The sequence below is a fragment of the Metopolophium dirhodum genome, chromosome 5, assembly GCF_019925205.1.
Source record: "Metopolophium dirhodum isolate CAU chromosome 5, ASM1992520v1, whole genome shotgun sequence".
NCBI classification, from domain to species: Eukaryota; Metazoa; Arthropoda; class Insecta; order Hemiptera; family Aphididae; genus Metopolophium; species Metopolophium dirhodum.
In genome coordinates, this window is record NC_083564.1 from 17,769,121 (window position 1) to 17,793,239 (window position 24,119).

At 29.7% G+C, this 24,119-nt stretch overlaps 1 protein-coding gene across 3 annotated transcripts in view; it reads right to left on the bottom strand.

Annotated features, from left to right (window-relative positions):
• The window catches only part of LOC132944220 (protein PALS1), a 62,871-nt gene that overhangs the window by 13,658 nt on the left and 25,094 nt on the right, over positions 1-24,119 (bottom strand). For 2 of the 3 annotated variants that reach the window (XM_061013454.1, XM_061013455.1), the window contains 4 exons: positions 23,775-23,929; positions 19,429-19,679; positions 7,383-7,629; positions 1,650-1,817 (listed from right to left, as the gene is read on the bottom strand). In XM_061013454.1, the coding sequence (XP_060869437.1) occupies positions 1,650-1,817; positions 7,383-7,629; positions 19,429-19,679; positions 23,775-23,929 (821 nt within the window). Of the gene's footprint in view, positions 1-1,649; positions 1,818-7,382; positions 7,630-13,554; positions 13,826-19,428; positions 19,680-23,774; positions 23,930-24,119 lie in introns of those variants that run through there. The other variant, XM_061013456.1, reaches the window with a different exon arrangement.

The window sequence follows — 24,119 nt, forward strand, 5'->3', positions numbered from 1 at the left end:
GCGATAATAATGTAACATAATATAATAATATCATCGTCGTCGGGGTAACTCGCGCAAAACCGTATGAAAAACATCGAATGAGTAACATACGAATTACGAATTTGATATTATATTATATTAACAACGGATCGGCGGAAGTAATTATATATACCGCAGTGATTTCGCGGAGTATAAAAATTCGATTTAGACGTCGAAAAGTGGAAATTTCCGATAAAAATTAAATATTATTTAAATATACGTATAGCAAACCATTTTCAAATTCGGGACATTTAAGTTTCGTGCCGAAAATGTAATTTAATTTTTTTAATTTCATCTAAGAAATTTCACAAATTTCTTTTTTGTTTTCAAAGTGTTATCATTTAATTTTTTTGGGGGAGGTGGGTGAATTTCTAACATTTTGAGTTCCTGCCCTGCAGTTTGAAAGATCGCATATTATAGAAGACCGTCAAACGATGGTAAATTATTTAATGTTTTTCTGTTCATATCATAACAACATTATATAACATCCATACTTACGTAGTGGTATTAAAGACATATTGTGCCCTCATTGTTTAATAATTATCGATAAACGCATGTATTTATATTATCTATACATTATTTTGAACTATGGTTTCATTATTTACTTAACGTTAATACTTTAATATTAGTCATCACGTCTTACTATATACCTAAGGCAATATTGATTTTTCTACATTTTATTTTTGCATAACAAGTATTGTTATAGAGTTGTAACTTTGTAGTAGCGTGTTCGCACCCTAAATATTTAATCGACTTAGACGGAGATCAAGAATTTAATATGAAATCATAGAAAAACATTTTTGTTTTTGAGCTATACGGTCATTGCTCATTTATGACTGAAATTCAGAATATGCGTACAGTAGATCTGGAGGTCATGAAATACAATGAATATTCCTAAAATATGTACCTACAAAACACTAAATTATATATGATTTAAATATAGTGTGAAAAATATTATGTTGTTGAACATGAAATAATTGGTGAGAAAATAATTTTTAGGGCTGGCCAAACTCCGCCCTCGTCGAACAAAACTTGAAATGACTATGACGCTGAATTATGATAATTGAAGCAATATTTAAATCGTTTGCGCATAGTTAAGTTTAATCAGATTGTCCCATATTAATAACGACTGCTGCCAAATACTGGTGAACTGAAAACGCGTGTGGTGCTTATAAATTTAAAGAGACGTCAATTTTAACCCCGAAATATAGCTACGAAATAATTTGCCTGTAAATACGATGGGTTAATTAATTGGAAAGTCAGTACTGCCTATTGGAATATGGATAGTATTAACCCTATAGTGCAAGACTTGATGCCAATATTTTGTTGCAATAAAATTCAGTAAGGTAAATGATTATTATTTAGTGTAATGAGATTCTAATTTATATTAATATATCCGTGTATTGTGATTTCAAATTGTTTGTCTGAAATCGAAATAGGATCGTTTCGCGTCGAAGTTTTATCGGATCGGGTAGAGTGTTTGGTTGTCCCTCATATAGATACCACATAGGGCTCATAAGGTGTCTCCGTTAATACATGTCATCGCCTCGTATATGATATATCGTGTAATATATTCAAGTGGGTCGTATTGTAACCCAAGTGGCTATCACATATAAAGTCATAATATTTACCTGGTATTTCTTGATGCTCTCCAACTGCTCCTTAGTGGGCTCAGTGGACGATATGGTAACGATCGTGTTGTTATTGATGCTGGCTTGGTGAAGCTGCTGTTTGATCACGTCGGACCGGGGCGGTGGAGGTGGCGGAGCCGCGTGTCTCTCTGATACCGCAGAACCGTTCTAAAAAAATAAGTATGATACAATATTATAAAAATATTATGTTTTGCATGAATGAAATTTGTCAAAAACATTTATAGGTACATAATATATAACACGAGGTGAAAAATATTACCCATACCCAGCAAAAATGACAGAAAATAAAATGAAAACGCCGCGGCGAAGTCGAGAAAGTGAATTCGGTTGAATACTTTGAATGCATTATATTATATGAACTAATGGTCATTGTAACCTATGAGGTTTGACCTGTAGGAATCGATCTGGAGAAAGGCACGACTTACGAGATAGGTACTTACTTTATGGCGTCGTTGGTACAATAAACCATAATATACAACGTCTTGCATCAAACCCATTATACGGTTATATAAATAATTATTATAATTATTATTAATAATAAGCAAATAAAATGAATAAATTTAAAATATGAAAAATTTTCACTCGAAGATATTAACATTATTAACTGATCCAATTTGAAATACGATACTGGAACGATTAATACAACAAATTTATCATACCGTTTCCAAGAACTAGCTTATGAGATTAATACAAACATTTTTTATACATACATTTATCGTTATATTATGTTACTGAATTCATTTGATGTAACTTTATAATATTAATGTTCATTACGTGATACTAGAGTAAAATAAAATTAACGACATTTTCATTCTACTGAGTTTCTTGTTCTTACACAAATAAAAACAATATATAATAAACATCAAATGTCTACAAATTTTATCTGAGAATATAATACTAAATAAATAAATCATTGATGTAATATCTTCGAATAATGTAGCTAGTAAAATATAGACACAATTTAAACAGATAGAAAGAAACTAAACACTAAAATAAAAATACTATCAAGATGGAAATGTTTTATGCTCATGGCCATTAAAATAACTTGTGAAGTTAAGTATCTTTTAACATTTTTTTATCAGTTTCCAAATACTTGTCTCAAATTTGAAAAAGTAATACTATAAAATATTTAATATGTACCTATACACTTACTATTATAATGTAGGTGGACAAGTTTAAGATTAACTTCAGTGAGTATTAATTATTATATAATATAAAAGTTAAATATTCTGTGTTTATGAATTATGTAATGTATGCTGTGTATATATCTTTATATAGAATGACAGAATGTAATCAATTTAATATAATATTTAATACATTTTAAATTTATTAATGTGTTTAAGTTATGTACATTATGCTATACATAATATTGTAACACTTATTACTGAAATAATTACAAAAATCTAAAAACATTTAATAACACAATTTATATTATATTTTATTAAAGAATAATAACAAATCTTGATTTAAATAATTATAAAAAAAAATCAGGTACTTATATAATGTAAAACTATAAATATAATATTATGTGTTCAAACTGATTGCATTTGTTAAATATTTTAAACTTTCAGCAACTCTGTCCACAAAAAGTAATGTTCCGGAACGTGATCAAAATACGTAATGAGCTATAACAACTCGAAATCACATACTTTGCATTTTTTTTATTACAAAAATGCGGCTTAACGAATGAAAAAAATATTACATACCTACCGCATAATAACTAATAAGAATATTTATTAAATATTTATTTATTTTCGAGTACTTAATAAAAAAAAAATTAATTTGCACAAAGATCGTTTTAAAACATAATATATACGCCTATGTACACTCGAATTTAATAGCACAGATGAACATCAATAATTATTAAATTAAGTGGGCAATTGAAACACCTAAACCTACTCAACAATTTAATACGCGAATACTGCAAATTGGTTGACTAAAATAACTTATCAAGAATTTTAAAACATGTTTACATAATAGTAACATGGTCCTCAACATTTAAAACATTAACGAATGTGTATTAAAATGTACTTTATTAATTTATTAGTGTAATGTTGCAATATTAATAATGGTATCATACTATAATTTGAAAAAAAACAAATAATATTATGTTATACCTATTATAAGATCGAAGTTTAAATAATAGTGTAAAAACAATAAGTTGGGATACATATTATTACATTTATCTACCGCTAATCTAAATACATGAAGTATAGCCAAACACTATTTAAATTGTTTATTAAATTATTATATAGCCATATGGGTATTGTTTGGATGTCTAAAATAGAGAAATAGAAATTATGAAGTAAAGACAATAACTATAATAAGTATATTTCTTTAAACGTCTTCATACATACAATATAGTGTTTATATCTTTAAGAATAATGTAGTTAAGTACGCGTCTCGTTAGTGCTACTACAAGTTCGCGTTGTTTGAATATTTAAATTATTTTTAACAATATAAGGTAATAATTTGATATTTAGAATAAAATGAATAACAATAACAGGTGTGTTTAAACGCATATCATTATATTTTACTTACTTCATCGAATTAAAAAGACAGTTTTTAAATTTACATTAATTTTCCATGAAAATACATCACACTTAAGTGCACTGTCTGCGTGGGTAGTGAGTAGGTACTTAGGCAAAATTCCACCTTAATGCGTTAATCATTAATATTTTTAATAACTAAATTATTATTATAACTAACCTAACCGCGTACTGACAAAAAATCTAAGAGAAGATGTTTCTGGGAAAAATACAACTGCAATGTTCGGATGAGAACTAAGTGAAATAAATTGCATGTATTGCCTATTGACTTCAAATTTTTAAATAATATTGTTTGATAACAATCGTTATTTAGTTAGCAGTAATAATAATATTATGTTTGAGAACAATAATTATTAACTATCGATCCAATATTACGCCATAAAATAATAATACTCGTCAAATGTGTAACTATTTTGGAGACTTGGAAACTATTCGAGCGGTCCAAGACCTAACCTAGCCAATCACCGCCTCCGGGTTGATGTATTTCATCTTAGACTGAAACCGCGCGCGTCAACAGCCAGCTGCGACGACGGCGTAAAAATGTGACGTTTTGTCCTGACGCCTTGGCCAACCGTAAAATATCAGTCTGCTACGACTGCAGCCAATCGATAATAAAAATAATTTCGAATAATAATAACTATAATATATTGGAAGAAATAATATTGTGGTCGTGAGTAGGCCATGTAATATCTATGTAATAAATAGTGCCCAGTACATTAAGCATTTGCATACATTTTGTCCGGAAGGCGTACAGGAGAAATCTGATTTAATACAAAATGGTTTCGGATTTAAAATTTGAAAATGTTTAAAACATGTTTTAATGTATTTTGCTAAAAAATTAACGTTGTAAATTGAATTGTAGGGTTTTTATTGCATATATACTATATAACTGCGTTAAGATTTAACATTTATCTAATTTGCCATAGTTTTCTCCATTTTGCTTCAGTCGAAACACAATTGCGATGAACATCGCATATGGACATATTTTTGATGTCAACACAAAAACGGGGGACAGACTTGACGAATCCCTAAAAGCCGACGTAAATCCAATATCGTTAAGATGGGCATTTGTCTTTATGTGTTAAAATCGTATAAAAAATACGAATAATGTACAAAATTAAGAAAGCAAATCATGATTAATAATCATTACATTGTAATTGTGTTCATAAGTATAGGTATTCGATTTTAAGATTTGTTTAATTTTTTTAATATTATATTTGTAAACATTTTAGATTCTGTGCGGAACGATAAATGTATTAATTTTATAATGTTGTATTTTTAGTTTTGTGTCTGTGTAAATGAAAAGTAATCGAAAAGATGCTTCGATTTTCAACTTTGGGGTGGTTTCTACTTTCTAGTGACAAATCGGATCTAGTAGGTAGGTACTTTTGATAGATGAAAATGGAAAATTCAAAGTATTTTTCAAAAGCGTCAAATTATAAAGTGTTTAATTTTTATACATAAACATTTAAAATAAGTAATTCATACTGTAAGCAAATAATCTAAAAAGTATATAAATACTGCAGCTTTTTTTGTAGATATTTTAAGTTCACATTTGGACGATATTAGATATTTAAACGAAGAATAACAATTTTAGTTATTTTGTTGTAATTTAAAAATATTATTCGAAAGTATTTGAATTTTTTTAAATATATTATTATATTTTATACTGCACACAATGTAATTTTCAAATGCAATGTTTTTGGAAAAAAATAATTCAACTTACTTATTACTTATTAATAGCAATAATATCATAAATTATACGTCTTGTAATACAGGCTTCGAGATGGTCTTCGCTCAGAATCGTTTTTCGTAAACAACGATATAATAATAAATTACATTGTATTCAAATTTAATACATCCATTACACTGATTCACTCGGCACCTACAACTTTCCGTCAGTGCGGTATCCTCTTGCCCACCTTATTTCCGATTACTCCACTGTAGTCGAAAAAAAAATTTAAATCACGTTCAACCGTTTTTTTTTCCAACTCGCGTATTATTGCACATTTCACTTTGTTCCTATATATATATTATCGTACCATTATCGATGGCACGCATAATTCAAACGAATGAAATAATTTATTTTAATTGCAAATTTGCAGTCTGCAGTCTAAATAAATTGCATATAACTATTTAAACGCGTATCTCAAAGACTATTAAGGGCATCAAGTCCCGAGCCCAGAATTTATGGCGAATTTCAAAAATACATTTATACAATGCGGTCGGAGTGATAGATAGGAATAGAGTATATCGTAGGCGTCTAATAAATATATCTATATTATGTAGGTACCTGGACTACGGTAAGGGAATGCGCTGTCCCCCACACTTTTCAACTTGGCATTAGAAATAGTAATAAAATAAACGCAAGACAATAAGGAAATGGACGTGATCAGAAACAATATTTTACTAGCTTACGCGGATGACATTGTCATCCTTGGTAAATTCAAAAGAGATTTCATAACGAGCACACTTAAACTGTTAGAAAAAAGTGAAAATATGAGACTTAAAATAAATAAAACAAAATAGGTACATGACTATTACGAGGAAGCCGACAACTATATGCAAAATCTCAAAGTTAGACTTTTTTTTAACAAGTTAAAGATTTCAAATATTTGGTGGTTAATTCAAACCAAATAAATAATATGCATAATGAAATAATAGACTCGCTTCAGCAAATGGAGGATATCAATGATATAATACAATGAGAAGTACAAATGTTTATATCAAGATAGTAATCAAAATGAAGCTTTTTATAGCTTATCGACGTCCTATTATTTTATGTATGCCTACGAGACCTGGGCTTCGATGAAAAGTGATGAACTAAGACTCCTGATAATCGAAAGGAAAATTTCAAGAAAGATATTTGGTCCTAAACTAAGCCCGGAGTCGGGAAGTTATGAAAGAAGGACAAATGAAGATATCGAAAACATTTTCAATAGAACAAACAAACAAAAGTGTCTGGAATCTTTAAGGGTAGAGTGGGCAGGCCATGTATGGCGGACAAAGGAGAACATGAGGTTTTAATCAACAAACACAGTGGGGAAAGCCTATAGGAACGACGAGAATTGAAGAGGCTGACGATCGGGAAAGTCGGAGAAACCTGGTGGTGGAAGCGGCAAAAATCCTTAATGGCTTGTAAAATAAATAAATGTATAGGTACCTGTTGGGTTCCGGGTGTGCGGTTCGCCCTGGACGGCGGTGGGTACCTCGGCGGCGTCTTGTTGCGGGCGATAAACGAGTCCGGAACGTCGACGGCCATCTCGCGGTGTGGCCCGTTGTCCAGCGCGCTCATCATGACCATCATGTCCAGCGTTTCGCCTGTCACGTCTTCGACGGCTCGCTTTTTTTCCAGCGTACCGACTTCGCTACCCACGCGAACCAATCCCCCGCCACTTCTACGACGAGACCTGCGAATCAAACACGCACGATTTAGCATAACATTATAATATTTACTATACAATGGTGAGCTGCAAGCTATATTAAAATGAAAAAAATTAGCTAGAGTTCAAGCTCGAGCTAAGTATTATAACTTATAACCATACAATGAATTTAACTCTAAAAGTGTATGGTTAATAACGAAAATAATATTGACGACTTGACTCGGCTAAAAAGAAGTCAATCATTACATAATCAATATTTGTTTTTAATCATCCCCAGCAGGGGGTTACACACAATATAATATAGTGGTCGTTCAACTTTCAATTTTTCTTTATTTAATGATTACTAAAATATGTGTTGTCAAAAATGTATTCCATGTAAGTACTATTCCTTCTTATTTATTATAGCCGTGGACTGTGGTGGTTTAGGCAATTATATGTTTGTGTCAACTAAGTTATTATAAAATCAAGGAGCTGTGTTATAAATCCCCATACAAAAGAAGAATTTGTTTATTTATATTTAAAGTCATTGGATATTCATGTAATTAAACAAAAACATATCAATTAAATAGTTTAAACTTTAAACCGTATAGTTAGTTATAGTTGGCCACTATTGTATACATAATACATATATACAACAATATATTTAACTAAAAGTATTATTTTTCTAATTAACTGGGAAAAGCTAAGTTGTTACAATGGAGTCTTTAACCAGTTAAGTTATTAAGTTCATTAGGAAATGTAGGTACTAACTAGTTAACTATTAAGTTTAAAAGTTTAAAAAAAATAAATTTTTAACTATAATGGCATCCTTTGATATTAATTTTATAACATAACATAATATCATAATATGCCGTCGACAACGGACACATTCAGTGGCAATTTCCCCACTGCATTGTACCCCCTTACCATAAGACGATGCTTTGCACGACATCATGTTACATTGTTAATATTTATTATGCATTATGCATTGTAGCATACATATGACGATTTTATTATATTATATTCAACAGTAAAAATTAATATAATCTTTTAATAATTATATAACTATTATAAATTATAATGTCGAGGTACCTATATCAAGTTTAATAATGTAATTTATTTTGCTCAATATATTATATCATGGCAAAAGAGACGCGTTGCGTGATAATTGTAAAATGAAACGTGTTAGATTAGTAAAGTTAACTACGTTCAAAATAAAAACGTTTTTATAAAAGCTTTTTTTTAGAATTTGTTTTCCTCGGAAGTATTGGCTTATTGGCTTGTATACAGTGATGAAGTAACAGGAGCATTTTCCCACTACGAGACGAGTTTTATATTCATTTATGTTACGTTATTATTTATGCAAAGTTTATTTTATATAATTTTAATATAATCAGATATAGCTATTGACAACTTATAATTATTTAAAGTACCTGCATACGCTGTATGATATATAAATATATAATTATAAAATTGAAAAGCGTTTGATTAGTAGTTGTATAGTAAGTAATTATTGAAAATAAATACATTTTTAGAACAATTATTTTCTCTTGGTTGATTTCATTATGCCCCGCGAAAATTGTTCTCAGATACGCCACAGCGCGTATGAGGACGAATAAAATATGTCAACACGGTAAAAACGATAACTGCAGTCAAACGTAAATATGCAAACTAAATATTATAGTAACCCAATGGGAAAATGTTGTTGAAATTCGAACGGATCCGATAAAAACGAAATACATCTTTGAGAAAATAATAAAACCCTAATTACGGTGACGAGGTCGTAGATAATGCGCCGTCTGCTGACAACAGCCACAGCTAAGTGCTTACCGGTAGGGGCCTCGAACGTTTGCGGTCGCAGACTTAAAAAATATTATTTTTTCTTATTAGTATGGGTACGTCAATATAATATTATTATAGCTAGAGAAATTTTCGGTTTTTCTGTCGTTTGCCATTATTCTTAAAAAATTATTTTTACTCTAACATAAAATAATAACTGTTTAAACGACATTTAATTTAACAAATGTACATAATATTAGCTTGTTGTAAAAATTCTTCGTTTGACATTAGATGATATCAGTGTAGGAGATCATGACGTACAAAACCAGTGTGCGTACAATTTAGCCTTCATAAACAAAAATTTTTTTCAAAAAAATTTGTTCAATGCAACGAATACACGATGCGGAATATTTTCGTACGTTCTTATAGTGTAATGTTAAACTAAATAGTGTTACACGAAGTCGCATTTATAATTAGTGAAATAAAACATTATTAAAACCTAATTATTGTTCTGCGGTATATTATACACAGTTACTAACGGAAACGGTGTATTATAATATTATAAGACTACCCATTTATATAATGCGAGAATTGTGAGAAAAACAGAAATAAAGTAAATAGTCTCTGTATGGATTAAAACGGTATGCGGTAAAAGTTGTTGTTTAAGACATATTAAAACATTAAACAACAATGTATAATTTACAATACATATTTGGACATAATTATATTTTGATGTGTTACTGCTGTAATAATATACGCGTTATTGACAGACCGGACGTGAAGTAGTGCCTACCTGTTTCTGCAGTAAGAGTCGCTTGCAATTTTGGTTGCCTACACACCCGCTGTTCTGGGCGCATGACAAACCAATTATTGTTTTAGACAAGGTAATCGTGAACAAAAAAAAAATAATACATTTTTCCTTGAACTCGGTAAAAAAATAATTGGGCGTGTCGGTAAATTTGAAAAAAATAAAAATTATAAACAACAACAACAACAACAGTATATTATAATATATAGGTATATAGGCAAATAGCCACAATAGGCGCAACATGACCAGTACAACTATACAACAGATCTCGACTATACGTTATAATATTTGAGTACGAAAATTCGAGATTTTATCGTTTTAGTTACGCTAATGCATAATATGCTTATATGCGACGGCAATATATAGTAGTAATAATGATAATAACAACAACAACGATTTAGTATAATATATAGGTGGTTTGGCAACGGAGCAAAACGGCGCTAATACGCCGCTTAAATCCCTCTTGCAGAAACCATACATGAAATCGAACGAAACATATATCAATCAATCACTGTATACTATAGTCTATAAGCTTATAGGAGGATAATATAAACCACATCGCGACCATGTACAATACCGTTCGACATAATAATAGGTAATATTATGTTTTCAATAAGTGTGTTACAATAAAGTGTACTATACAACACTGCAATAGCGTAATGTATGATAATAATTTCAATCGTTATATTGTTGTAATATAATATTTAAGCGCATTGGACATAATATTTTGGACGTAAAGCGACTCAGTGGATATGAGTAAGTACACCATTTGACTACTTCACCTATATAATATACTATATGATAGCTTCGTGCGAGTAGCAAAATATTCAAAATCCAGGAAAGCTCGAGGTTCAGAATTCTGTAATAATTATTATAAGGTATAAAAATATTTCTGAGTTTATTCATTTCTCGTTGTTAATAAAAAAAAAAAATAATAATAATAAAACAATTGACTAAACCTACAGTCATAGCTGTAATTTAGCACTAATAAAATAGGCATAGTCTGTATTGGAAAAAAATCGATAATGTAAAGTAATTAAAAATAGCTTAGTAAAGACTAAACGGACAATTAAAGTTAAACATTAAACCAATAGGTTGGTAGAACATTCATTGAATTCTAAATTCTAACACGATTTTTGTTTATGTTGTCCCCTGTAGATACAGAATAGTATATATTTGTATTACTATGAAGAATTAGAGAAAACAAATTCGACCAGAATAATAAATTAATACAAATCGAAGTGTATCGGTTATTTACGCACGGTATATAATTAAATCTGCTGATGTCGTTTAAGACGCTATATACTGCAGTATTTGTAATGATGATTATGGCAAACACGATTTGCACAGAAATGCATGCAATTTATCAACTATTTAACGTGTAAGTACATATACAAAATATTCGATGTGTACTAAATATCTAATTATAAAAATAATTACACAATAAAATATAGGTATTGCTTGTCGGTGTGTTTCAACTTAATATTAATTACACGTCTTGTCATCCGACATAGAAATGAATTTTGAATTTAAATGTAACCTGGACAAATGTATAATAAATTATATTTGTAGTAACTAATTTTTTGCAGTTGCTTCGCCCTTTGCGAATAAGTACATACCTATTATAACGATACGTAGTACCTATATAGTACAACCACTTATTACGTGACCAGACGGTTACCAGACCATTATGGTTTACGACTTCTTCAAACCCGACATTCTTCCTAAACATAAAGAAACTAAAAGTCATAATTAGGAAGCCCCACAGCCTCGAGTATTATTTAGTACAATCGTGATCAGACTTAAGGGACTTCACTTATTGGCTTTTAACTTTTACGTAAATAAAAAAAAAAACTGGATAAAAAGTATTAACAATGAATCTACAACAATAGGTACGCATGTATGACTAGTGACAAATTAGATTATTTTCGTAATAGTTATTAAACTCGATAACCTTATAGGTACAATAGTTACGCAATATACTTGTATACATACATAAGATTAAGAATCAAATGACAAATTATCAGTATACTTGACACATATTTAGGGTGGACATTTAATGCTATTTAATATACGTAATTTGTTTTAAAAGGTATACAATATGTTGATATAATGTTTACCAACAAACATATTTGATACCTATAAACTCGTAGCATATCTTTGTAAATCAAACAAATTCCTGTCCGTCAATATTTATTTGTTTCTCGCAAAAAATAAACGGATTTATTGTTGGATTTTTAAAAAAATTTTAAAATTATTTTGTTACATTATAACGTCGAATTTGTTGCTTTAAATATACATTTTCCGGTACTTTGACCCCTTCTTTGTAATTTGCAAGACAATATATGACCGATTTTTGTTGTTGAAGAAGCGAAACAAATTACAGCTTCTACATGCAAAAATGTTCTTTTGTCTGTTTGCGCATGTGATTAGATTAGATATACCTATACGGCTATATACCCATTGAGAAGGCCTATAATAAGACGGCGAACACGTTAGACTACGTTAACGTATTTGTATTCTTATGCGATGCTGTGGATCGAAGAATAATCGTCAAAGACGTATAGGTAACACTAATATTTTATTATACAACAATAAAAAACCGTATTTCCAATAATTGTCTATATAGGATTATTTTTTTAAACGTTATTTCGTGTTTGAACACAAACGGAATTTACCTTTACACGTAGGCACCTATCTACCTAGTTTAATAATAATAGCAAGTGCAGAATTATTATGAAATAATTTAACTGCCTACCGTAATAACGACGATGATAATAATATTATAGGTACATTAAAACGGTCATGGTTTTGCGTCGTATTAATGTATCGATCAGTAATGAACATGTTACTATATAGAGTAATACCGTTCGAAACGTTCCATCAGTCTCAGTATTGTGCACAATTATTATTATTTAGCAAACACAGAAAGTTTAGGTACTGGTTGCAGTTAGTATAGTATACAGTAAAGGTATATACCTACCTATTAGGTATATTCTATATAAGTACCGATATTCAAATACCGACAGCATGACGATATACAGACGGAAATGTTTTCAATAATAATTTCACAATATTATATTATCATTATTATTATTAAGCACAACACCACACGTCCGTAAAATTATAATTATTATGATCGCACGCGAGTACGGTTTTCCTCACGCGCCAAACCCAACCGAAGACGTAACGACCTGCGCGCGCGAAGGTATATACCAGGTTTCAGGTAAAATAATAATATTTAAATATCTTGTGGCGAGGCTATCGTGGCCTAGCCGGCGTTGTGTTTACAATAATAATAATAATAATAATAATAATTTATGAGATAAGTTTATTATTGTTTTCATATTGGATTAATAATATCATCTAATGAATAGATCACTCACCACGTGTGCCAGTAGTACGGTAATAGTTTCATCGCGGACGAATTGTATTGTTTATATTATTATAATATTATATTCCAGTAAGTTACTATAATAATTATTGTACTGCAGAGGGAATCCGACAGGTGGGTGGCGTGCGGCGGCGACTGCGGTCTGCGACGACGAGCGAAACTCGCGAACGGCAGCACTCACTTTTACGACTGGAGACGGGCGAGCCAACTGCGGCAACGTGCATAGCGCGGACCGTACGCAAACGACGCGAACACCGAACTGGCGCGCGCGTCAATTGTTCGTAGGTAAAAATAATAATAATAATAATAATATATATGTACGTCGGGGAACGCGCACCGCACGTCCGGGGAAGAGAACCGGACCGATAGTTGTGGTGTGACGGAGGGGTGGCGGGGATCGGTGCGTCCATTATAATATTACTATTATTCTTAGGATATTATTATTATTATTATTATTATACCTGTGCGGCGCGTTTTCTTCCACCGAGCTGCGACGCCGGGGAATAGCGTCGTAGTCAGTCCGGGTGCGTTTGTTTGTATTTGTATGTGTGTGTGTGTGCCGCGCGTTTTGTTGTACTATATATACCCAACCCTCGGTACACAATGGGACTTGGTTGGCTTAGGGGTGGGGTCGAGGTACCTGCACGGCCGGCTGTACCTGCGGCGGCGGCACCACGACGTAGGTACCTGCCTGCCGTGAAATTCCTGACCCTTGGTAGTGACAAGTCACACGCACGAATATATTGTGTCTTATATAGAGTGTATACCTCCTATACGGCTGTACCTGTTTCGAGTATAGTGCGCGCCCGAATAAAATCCTACATTTTATTATTATTGCTATTGTAGCTGTTGTTGTTGTGTGCACTGGGAGTAGGAGCTGCTGCTCGACCCTACCACAACGCATTAGTAATGGCAGTGGTTACAAATCGCCTGCGTCGGAGAGACGCATCGCTTTTCCACCCTTACGTTGTTACTCATTAAACATAAATATATATATACGACAATAATGTATACCTTCCCTTTCATATGACAATTTATACCTTCCCTTTTCAGACTTGGGTTGTATATATGCACGCATAGCTGTTAACAATTATGGAACTCGAAACATCAGCCATTCGCAGGTACATTCACTACGTTTACGTGTCACAGTTAAAACTACGGTTTGAGTTCTACCTAAATGATTCCGACCTTTTTGTTTATTTCGGCGGTAACTTAAAGTAAATACGAAACGCGTACCTGGTCAGCATATTATTTATTTTATAATATATGTTAATATTACATAATATAATATTAGTTAATTTTTCTATTAGGATAATAATAGGTACCTATACGTTAGGTTGGATTAATTGTTGACAATATCGAATATATACGATATATATATATATACTTATTACGTACCTAAGATGATATGATTAGGTTCGTAGACAATCTTAGAAAAATAGCCTAAAATTAGTCTAAATATTTGAAAATCTCATTATGTATAGAAAATAATAATAACTACGTGATGGTGAAAACTTTCAAGACCGGCGGAGATACAGAATGAAGTATTTATTATAGTATTATTTAGTATACCTACATTTTATATTATTTATTTATTAACTAGTAGTATAATAAAAAATCATGGATGTATAGTATTCAATTGTTGAATCTCCGAAAATAATGGGGAAGTGTATGTGTGCGCCTGTGCCCCTCCCCGTGTCCATTGTCCTCCCACTGGATCCATCCCTGGGGCCATATATGTATTTTACTGTGTTACCGCATTTAATTTATAGCTTGTTTTAAACTCCATAAAGCAAATTGAAAAAATATCGTTTTAGAGGATTCCAGTATACCACAACTATTGTTTTTCTTAATTATACTGAGACCAAGTCGAGATTGTTTTAAAGAATTACAATATTACATAAGGCACCATACATTTCATAAAGAACAGTATATTATGCCTAGGTAAAATTATATTATTTATATTTAATTGAACGGGTTTCCAGATACGACATAATATATTGTACTCATATAATATATCTTATGAATTCATAACGATATACCTATAATAGGTATTATTAAAAAAATGAACTCAAACAATGTTAAGAATAAGTACATTTTTCAAAAGAAAAGATAATTAATTATAATCAATAATATTTTTAAATTTCTTGCAAAAAATCTATTGATATATTATTTACTGAGGAAGCATATTATTTTATATTATGTATAAATATAATGCAAATAAAAATAAATTCTCAACTGTTTATTATGCAATACAATAAAATATTGATTTTTATCATAGCCAAAGATCGACAACTGAAATCGGTTTTGAGCAAAAACTACCTAACGAATTGTAATTCAGTATATTAATATATATTCATTACGACGTGATAGGAAATTTAAATACCAACTACTCGATAATCATTTTTATTCCTCATGAATTACTAACAAAATAATTTTCATCATCAAAATATTTAATTTCATTGCGCACCTTAAGCCATTTTAAAATATGCATTGGGTATTATAATAAGTATATATATATTAAATATATTAAATACCTAATAGGTGTAAAATGTATATCTTCGGTAAAAATATCTAAACATTTTTCACGATATTATGTGCTCAGTAAAATCGTCTTATAACTATAATAGGTATATTTGACTAAACACGTCGCCGTATATTATTATTGTATCCATCTTCCTACTTATTTTTAGCCACTACGATCATTAATATGTATACGCAATAAATTTGTTTTATCCACCGACTTGGAGACACATAACATAATATTATAAGCGTATAAGAGTTTGAAAATATGTAGTCGTTGATATTATAGTTATCCGTGTATACAAACACAAACCCGTACGTATAATAATAATAGTAATAATATAATATGTATATGATACGGTTCTGGTTTTATAATCAATAACTGGTTATGTCACGTGTGTGTATGTGTGTGTGTGTGTGTGTGCAGGACAATGGAAGGGATAAGGGGAGAGGTGGATTTATTAATAATTTTCCTCTCCGTTTAGTATGACCAAGTAAAAATTTCCGCTAAAAAAAAGACTGGCACGGTGTTCATATTATAAAATAATTTATCAACTGTGTCGTTTGACTGCAGTACACGAAATATACACTTGGATCTGCAGCAGAACAGATCACTGTCCGGTTTTGCAGTTTAGAAATCTGTCAAAATAACCGAAATATAATACGGCGGCGGTTGATATTCACAGAAAAAACTGAAAAAAAATCTATAAATGCAACCTCTGCCACAAATAAAGCGTACAGTACAGTACATAAAGAAAAGGTTTTAAAGTGATAATAATGCGAATAATATAATATGTGTAATTGCAGTTTTAATATAACACATTACATAAGACTATGCCATATTGAAATTTGAAACCGACCGAAGAACGTGATAATTACATTAAAAATAATAATAATAATAATAATATTCAACATCTATAATAAAACAAAATGTAAATTTTGGACGAACAAGGATCCATTAAGTCATTCGAATAGAACTTATTGATTAGTTAGATAACTTATAACGCGTACCTACGGTTTTATTTTAATTAGGTAACTACACAAAACGTTATAATATAATATTATACGGTGTCGACGCGTAGGACGTAGGTACTACTAGGTAGGTATCTATATACTAAAATCAAAACGTAGCCGGTTAAAAAACTCCCTTTGTATTGTGCACATTACCGTGGTAAATTAAAGACAGGTGGACCGTAAAAAAATACAATCAGCCCCCTTCGAAATCCCGTCGTTTTGGAAGGGGAAAACCTTAAAACGCTCATGGTCTCGCATAACTCTTCATTATAATCATTGTCTACGTTGCCGGTAAAATAGTCGTTTTTAAACTATATAGTGGGCGGAATCATGCTCTGCAGTTCTCTATGCAGTATACGAAAACTCTAGGTATAATATTCTACGCGTGTGTGATAATAATATTGTGTGCACAATAATGAAGAAACTATACAATATTAACTATAGTTAGCTATATACCTACCGGCTAATAAAACCATCAATAATGAAAAATGTTTTAAAACAATATTATAACTATTATTCGTCACTCGTTTAAATATTTTAAATTGCAGGCAGCAATCATCGTTCGTAAAAATTAAGTACAATTTCAGGATGTCCGATACGGAAATGCCTTTAGGACTAAAATAGTAAAATCTTTTTCCAAAAACAAAGAATAATAAGTTTCTTTCCGAAAACGAAGAATAATTATTCTTACACTTAGCTATTAAATACGTTTTTTTGACATAATTTCAATTCATTTCATAAACCTTACAGTAGGCTATTTGGTAATAAATTGAATTGCAACAACCCTATAGCAGGATGAAATAAAAATATTGTCGAGTAGGTACAGCGTTTTATATGTATACCGTGTTCAAATTCCGATAAAAAATTTATAAGTGGTTTTTTTTTCTTTACGGGATTGTCACGTTTTGCATTTTTTTTTAAACCTTTATAGATTAAATATATTGATATATTTGAAATTAATATATACTACGTTTGTAATTTATTATTTTAAAAGTACTGACGACAAAATTAGTATTGATAGCTATTTCAGATGATTTACACAATAAAATCAATTGTGAGAACAAAAAACTGTGTAAAGTAACGATAAAAATGAAATACAATATACATTTTACCTTCACTGGAATCTAGTGTTTTTTTTGTTTTTTTTATCAAAGCCAGACAAACGCTTAAAATGTAGATATTATATAGTTCTTACTTGTTATAAACACAAACAGTTTTAGTAAAATAACCGATTCGTAATAATTCTATAATAACACTTATTCTCATTTAATGTATATACTTACGCGTCCTACATCATTAACTCAAACTTGGAATTTAATATTTTTTTAAATATAGATCTGTTATTGTATAGGTACATTAATACGATATAGTGTATTATATTATAGTTGTAGGTATATATGATCTCAATATAAATTATAAAATACATTTGTTATGGATTTCCGATTACAATACGTCTATACCTACTATATTGAATTTAGAAAGCAATTATTTACTATGCTCAACACTACAAACACACTTTAACACACAATATTATTAAAAAATACTAACCAGCATAATAATACATAGCTTTCTATAGTATTCTTGATGAATATAGATTGTCATGGATAACGATATCTAATATCTAAATTCTAAATACATGTTTTTTTTTCATAATATTATTTTATAATATGTTTTAGAACTGTACATAATATTATATATTTAAAGGAAAGGCAAACGACCAACTATCTATATACGGTGCAAAATTATATAGGGGACATCATTGCAAGGATCCAAACTTCGTAAACTTTTTTAAACCTTATACAATTGATTGGGTGTATTCAAAATAAAATAATTTCACCTATTGAATATTGTGTTAAATTTGACTGCAAATTATTTATTGCTGAAATCCTCTATACAAAATTAGCGTACGTCCGTAAAAATATTTAAAAAAAATACTTGACCGATAAATACTATAATAAATCATCAACACAGTACACCATTAATTGAAAATTAAATATTTAAAATTTAAATGCATGTTAAAAACATGTGTAATAATCATGCTATAAAAATAAATAATACAATAAAATTTAATAATTAAATAAATATATAATATCCGTATTTACGAATGAAAATTATTTTTTCCCGTTAAAATTAGTGCCGTGTATAATATTCACAATTTTATTATCGGCTTTGATAAATATAATATAGCCTACAATTTATAAAATATATAATACCTACACAAACGAGCCTATATATCCTGTAAATACTGTTTTATCATAATAGTGTTTTTAAAAATATTTTAATCAACAAGATTGAAAATCGTTATTACTTAGTTATCACTACAGCTCACCAGTTTTGAGTTTCGTTGGTCTCGTCGACAGCCTTCAGTCTATTATTACTATCGGTGACATCTTTGCAGATAAGAACCTCTGTATGACCATTATTGAATGGTGAACTAGGTCTCCTAGATAATTTGTGGTCGGCTTGTTCTATTAATTTATTTCCGTTGTCCGGTGGGCATGAAGAACCAACACGGCCACTGTGTACCTTATTGTCTAAAAAATCGTTGAGTTCGGCTGTCGGGTGCAATTGACGCATCAACTATATAAAAATAAAAATAAAAACAAATTACACAAATTGTTTTCCAATAAAATAGAAAGAATTGATTATCTGGTAATAAAAAACCTTGCAATGTGCTTACTCCTATTCTAAAAATGAACCCACACTTATATAAGTGTTATAAATTAATAAGTCGTAACCTACCTTTGCTTTTAATACATTTCTAAACTTATAAATAATAGTACCTATAATACATTAATACTAGTTGTTATGTTATTAATTTGAAACATTTTTACATAAATAAATATAATATTAAATTATACTATTTATTTTATAGTTGCAAATATGCAAGCTATAGTTAGAATTTAATGATGAGTATTAAATATTATCGAAAATTAAGAAAAAAAATTCTCACTTAAATACGTATAACTTATAATATTAAATATAGTGTCTACAACCAATCTGAATTATCTACTAATGAGTAATATGTATTCAATAAAGGTACAAGGTATTAAAACTATTCGCGGTGATTAAACGCATATTAAAAACGTTTTAAGGACAAGTCGTAGAATACCATATACCAGACATGAGGTTTTCAAATAGGTAGTCAAAGGAAACGTTTCGGCGCCATACACAGTTGAACCTTTTTACAGGTCCGTAACAGAAACGTGTCTAATTAACTGGCTCATAAATCTTGACGGCATAAAATGGCCCAAATTTGTTTTCATGCGGACCGCGCGGTGTGGTGTCTGATTTCGAATTTTTGACCAGCGCTCATATTTCACTGTCGGAAATTATTTCACATTAAAATACACCACCCAAATGACCAAATAATACAAGTTGAAATAGTGCAGATTCACTAATTCTAGAAATTTAGTTTTATGTACCTACCTACTACGTACGTATGGACGCATAGTAGACGTGCTTAAAATGTGTTTTAAAATTGTGTTGAAATTAAAACTGCATATTATTATATGTTTAATTCTGTACAATACTGCAGTTTTTATCTATTTCATACTAGGTATTAAGTAAGTAGGTTCTGTTTCATATAAATTATAAACTATTATATAGGGGGACGGAGTGGCCCAGTGGACTAAGGCGTCGGTTGTGACGTACACCGGCGCTGGTTCAAACCTCGGTTCACGGGCGGCATTTTTCTTCGGACAAGTCATGGTGTCCGGAGAGAAGTGCCGCTATCCCCCACCTGGGCATGGCAGATACCCACGGGTGCCCACTAAAAAATCTGCCAAACCAAAACACACGTGTTAACTAACCTACACTACCTCCCCTACAGACACAAAACAAACAGCTAATGGCCATAGTTGCCGGGCTTCACGATCAATAAAAAAAAAAAACTATTATAATATTTAAAAATAGTTGTATTTAGTTGAAGATTTTTAACAAAAAAATATGTTTTATGTACAACTTATTTTTTTTATTTATGTTTAAAATATGTATTATGTGTTATTGTTGACTATTGACTGTAAATACCTAGGTAATAGACATATTATAATTATTTAACACATTATAGAAATTAAAAAATCAAAACTTCCTTTTGTTCTGTTGACGGTAAGTAAGTAAAAACAATTCAATGATTAATTCAAAAAAATATGATTAGGTAAATAATTGATGTCAGTTTTTAATATTTATACATTTTATACAAAAAAAAGCCATAAATTATATTAGTTGGTCTTATGGGGAATTACACATAAATGTCAGCTTTATGGGCACTATCTTCCACCCTTATCCTGAAATTTCATGAAAATAAAAAATGTACTAGTGTAAGTTGTAACCAACATTAATTTATGTAAAAGTTATATATTTTGAACATAAGGGTACTTATATTTTGTACATAACTGTTAATTAAAACGTTGTTATAAGAACAATAATCATAATATATTTACTAAAATAGCCTAACTTGACTATTAAATTAGTATTTTGAGTAGGCACATCGTGTAAACAGTATAATATAAAGATTATTAAGTTAGTATATAATAAGAATTTATTTACAATTATTTCATTTACGAAATAGATAAATTGAAAATAATACGAGTTTAATTTTATTATATATTTTGAAACATTTAGATCCAAACCGATTATTAAACATGTTAATCTAGTCCACGAACCATGGAACTGAAGATGTATCATTAAACACGTATAATAATTATTCATTAATACTTTATAATATAAACAGTAAAATGTAGTGCATATTTAATGAGCACAAAAAATAAGTGTAAAATGCAAAATATGATAATAAACGAAATTGTTTACAATAAATTGCAATGAATAATGCATAATATTATAAAATATTAACAAAAATAGGAAAATAAAAACATAATTTTCAAGAGCAGGTCATTGTCAATCGAATTAAAAAATAGTAAGTACAGCGTATTTCCCAAATTTTACAACTTACAATAATGTTTTAGTTTTAGACATTTATTTATACAAAGTATTAAAATTATATCAAAAATCTTGAATAATATGCAATATAAATAATTCATATTTTGTTTGTCTTATCATTGGAATATTCTGAAATACCCCTAAAAAAAATTATATATATATTATGATACATTGTGCCCTAGTTATTATTTAAGTTTTGTTAATATTTGGATGCAAATTAAATTTTTAATACTATTTTACATACAATACAATTTGCATACTACAACATTGTCTTATTTTAAAATCTACATAGTGAGACTATGTCTAATAATCACTTTTTAAATTTTTTCTATACCTAAATTTAAGAATTAAGATAGATATTCAAATGGTTATGATATTGTTTTTGCAGTCATTAGTTCTAATATAAATATGAATACAAAATTATATATTCTAATTACCTACATATATGAAATATACATCATAATAGTTATGAAAATAATATTAAAATAAATAAATAATTATTTGTAGTTTATATAGCATAAGGTATTATCTACAGTATAGTACCACATAACATTCATTCGTGTATTTAAAATTGCATATACGACCAGGCGTTTAACATCCTAAAACTAAATAAATAAATCAACGACCGGTAAAGACGCAAAAATCTGAAATAAGTTATATACCTCATACAATGTATTTCTATATCTACGTTAATGGTTGTAACTGTTGAGCTGAATAACTTAAATAACACTGGAAATTAATAAAAAAATATTTTAAAAATACCTTATACAATTATGGAATCAAAGACAAATTAAAATTTATATAAAAAGTGAAAGACACATTATTTTAAACACTAGATCTGCCTTACAACCTCCTTACAACTTATTTTGTATATTATAATAATGTGTTAACGTCAATCAATAAAGCTAAAGAATGAAAAAATTAAGCAGAAATTTATACTTTTTAAAATAACTTTTTTATCAATGTGTTAATCAATTGCTATTAATTCCGGTAAAATATTTTACTTTTACTTACAAAATAATTGTATTGATATAATTAGATATCATGCAGTATGATTTTATACTAGAACGTATACTGGGTATTATTAAATATGTATTAAAAATACCATAAACGTGTACAATATGCACAATATATATTATACATAATATGAATTGTATATTTATGGATGTTGAAATAAGTTTGTGAATGATAAACATTATAAAATAATATAGGTACATATATTAAATAAATATTAAAATGTCAACATCGCAACCAAAAACTAAAAAAAATCTAACGTTGCTGTATATTATTATTATTATTGTACACGTGCAGCACTAGTTTTATTTCACGAAATAATAGTAAGCGCACTACCTAAACAAATTTATATTCATATTTAAACATAGGTAAGTCTATTTATTTGTCTGTCAATTTAAATAGATTATAATATATTATAAATTTTAATATTCTCAAAATTCCTGACTCATTGTAAACACAGGTAAAACATTTTACGCAATCAAAGTAAAGTGACTCATAATAATTATGCAGATATTCATCCGAATTGAACAAAAAAGATTTCCATATTTAAATTTTGAAATTACGCGTTTATGTAATATTGCAGGAATACGGTATACGGAATACCTTTAAATCAACACCTATTCGGAAGATTATTGAATCAATTCGTTTTTGACTTTGCACAAGCAATTATTTTTAATTAATTATTAGTTACTACGATTTATTATGGTTAAAATAATAACATACCTGATGAGCCAATTTAGTAATGTCAACTGGTGTGATACGTTTGCTAGCCGCCAGCCGTTCCAACCGTTCTTTGGCTTCATCTTCAATTCCGATGAAGAAGGCATCATGAACTTGACCTAGATCGGAACCTGCCGAGTCTATGCTGGTGGTAACGACTAAATGATAACAAAAAAATAAAAATGATAAAATTTACATTTGTCGAGCTCAGTTGTATATCCATTTAATTATACTTGTTATTATTAATTTAAAGCTGATTGCCAAACCCCCCTACTTTTATGACTTTTCAAGTAAACCGGTTTTCTCTATCAATATCATCGAGAAGAAATTGATACCGGTCATCGTCCC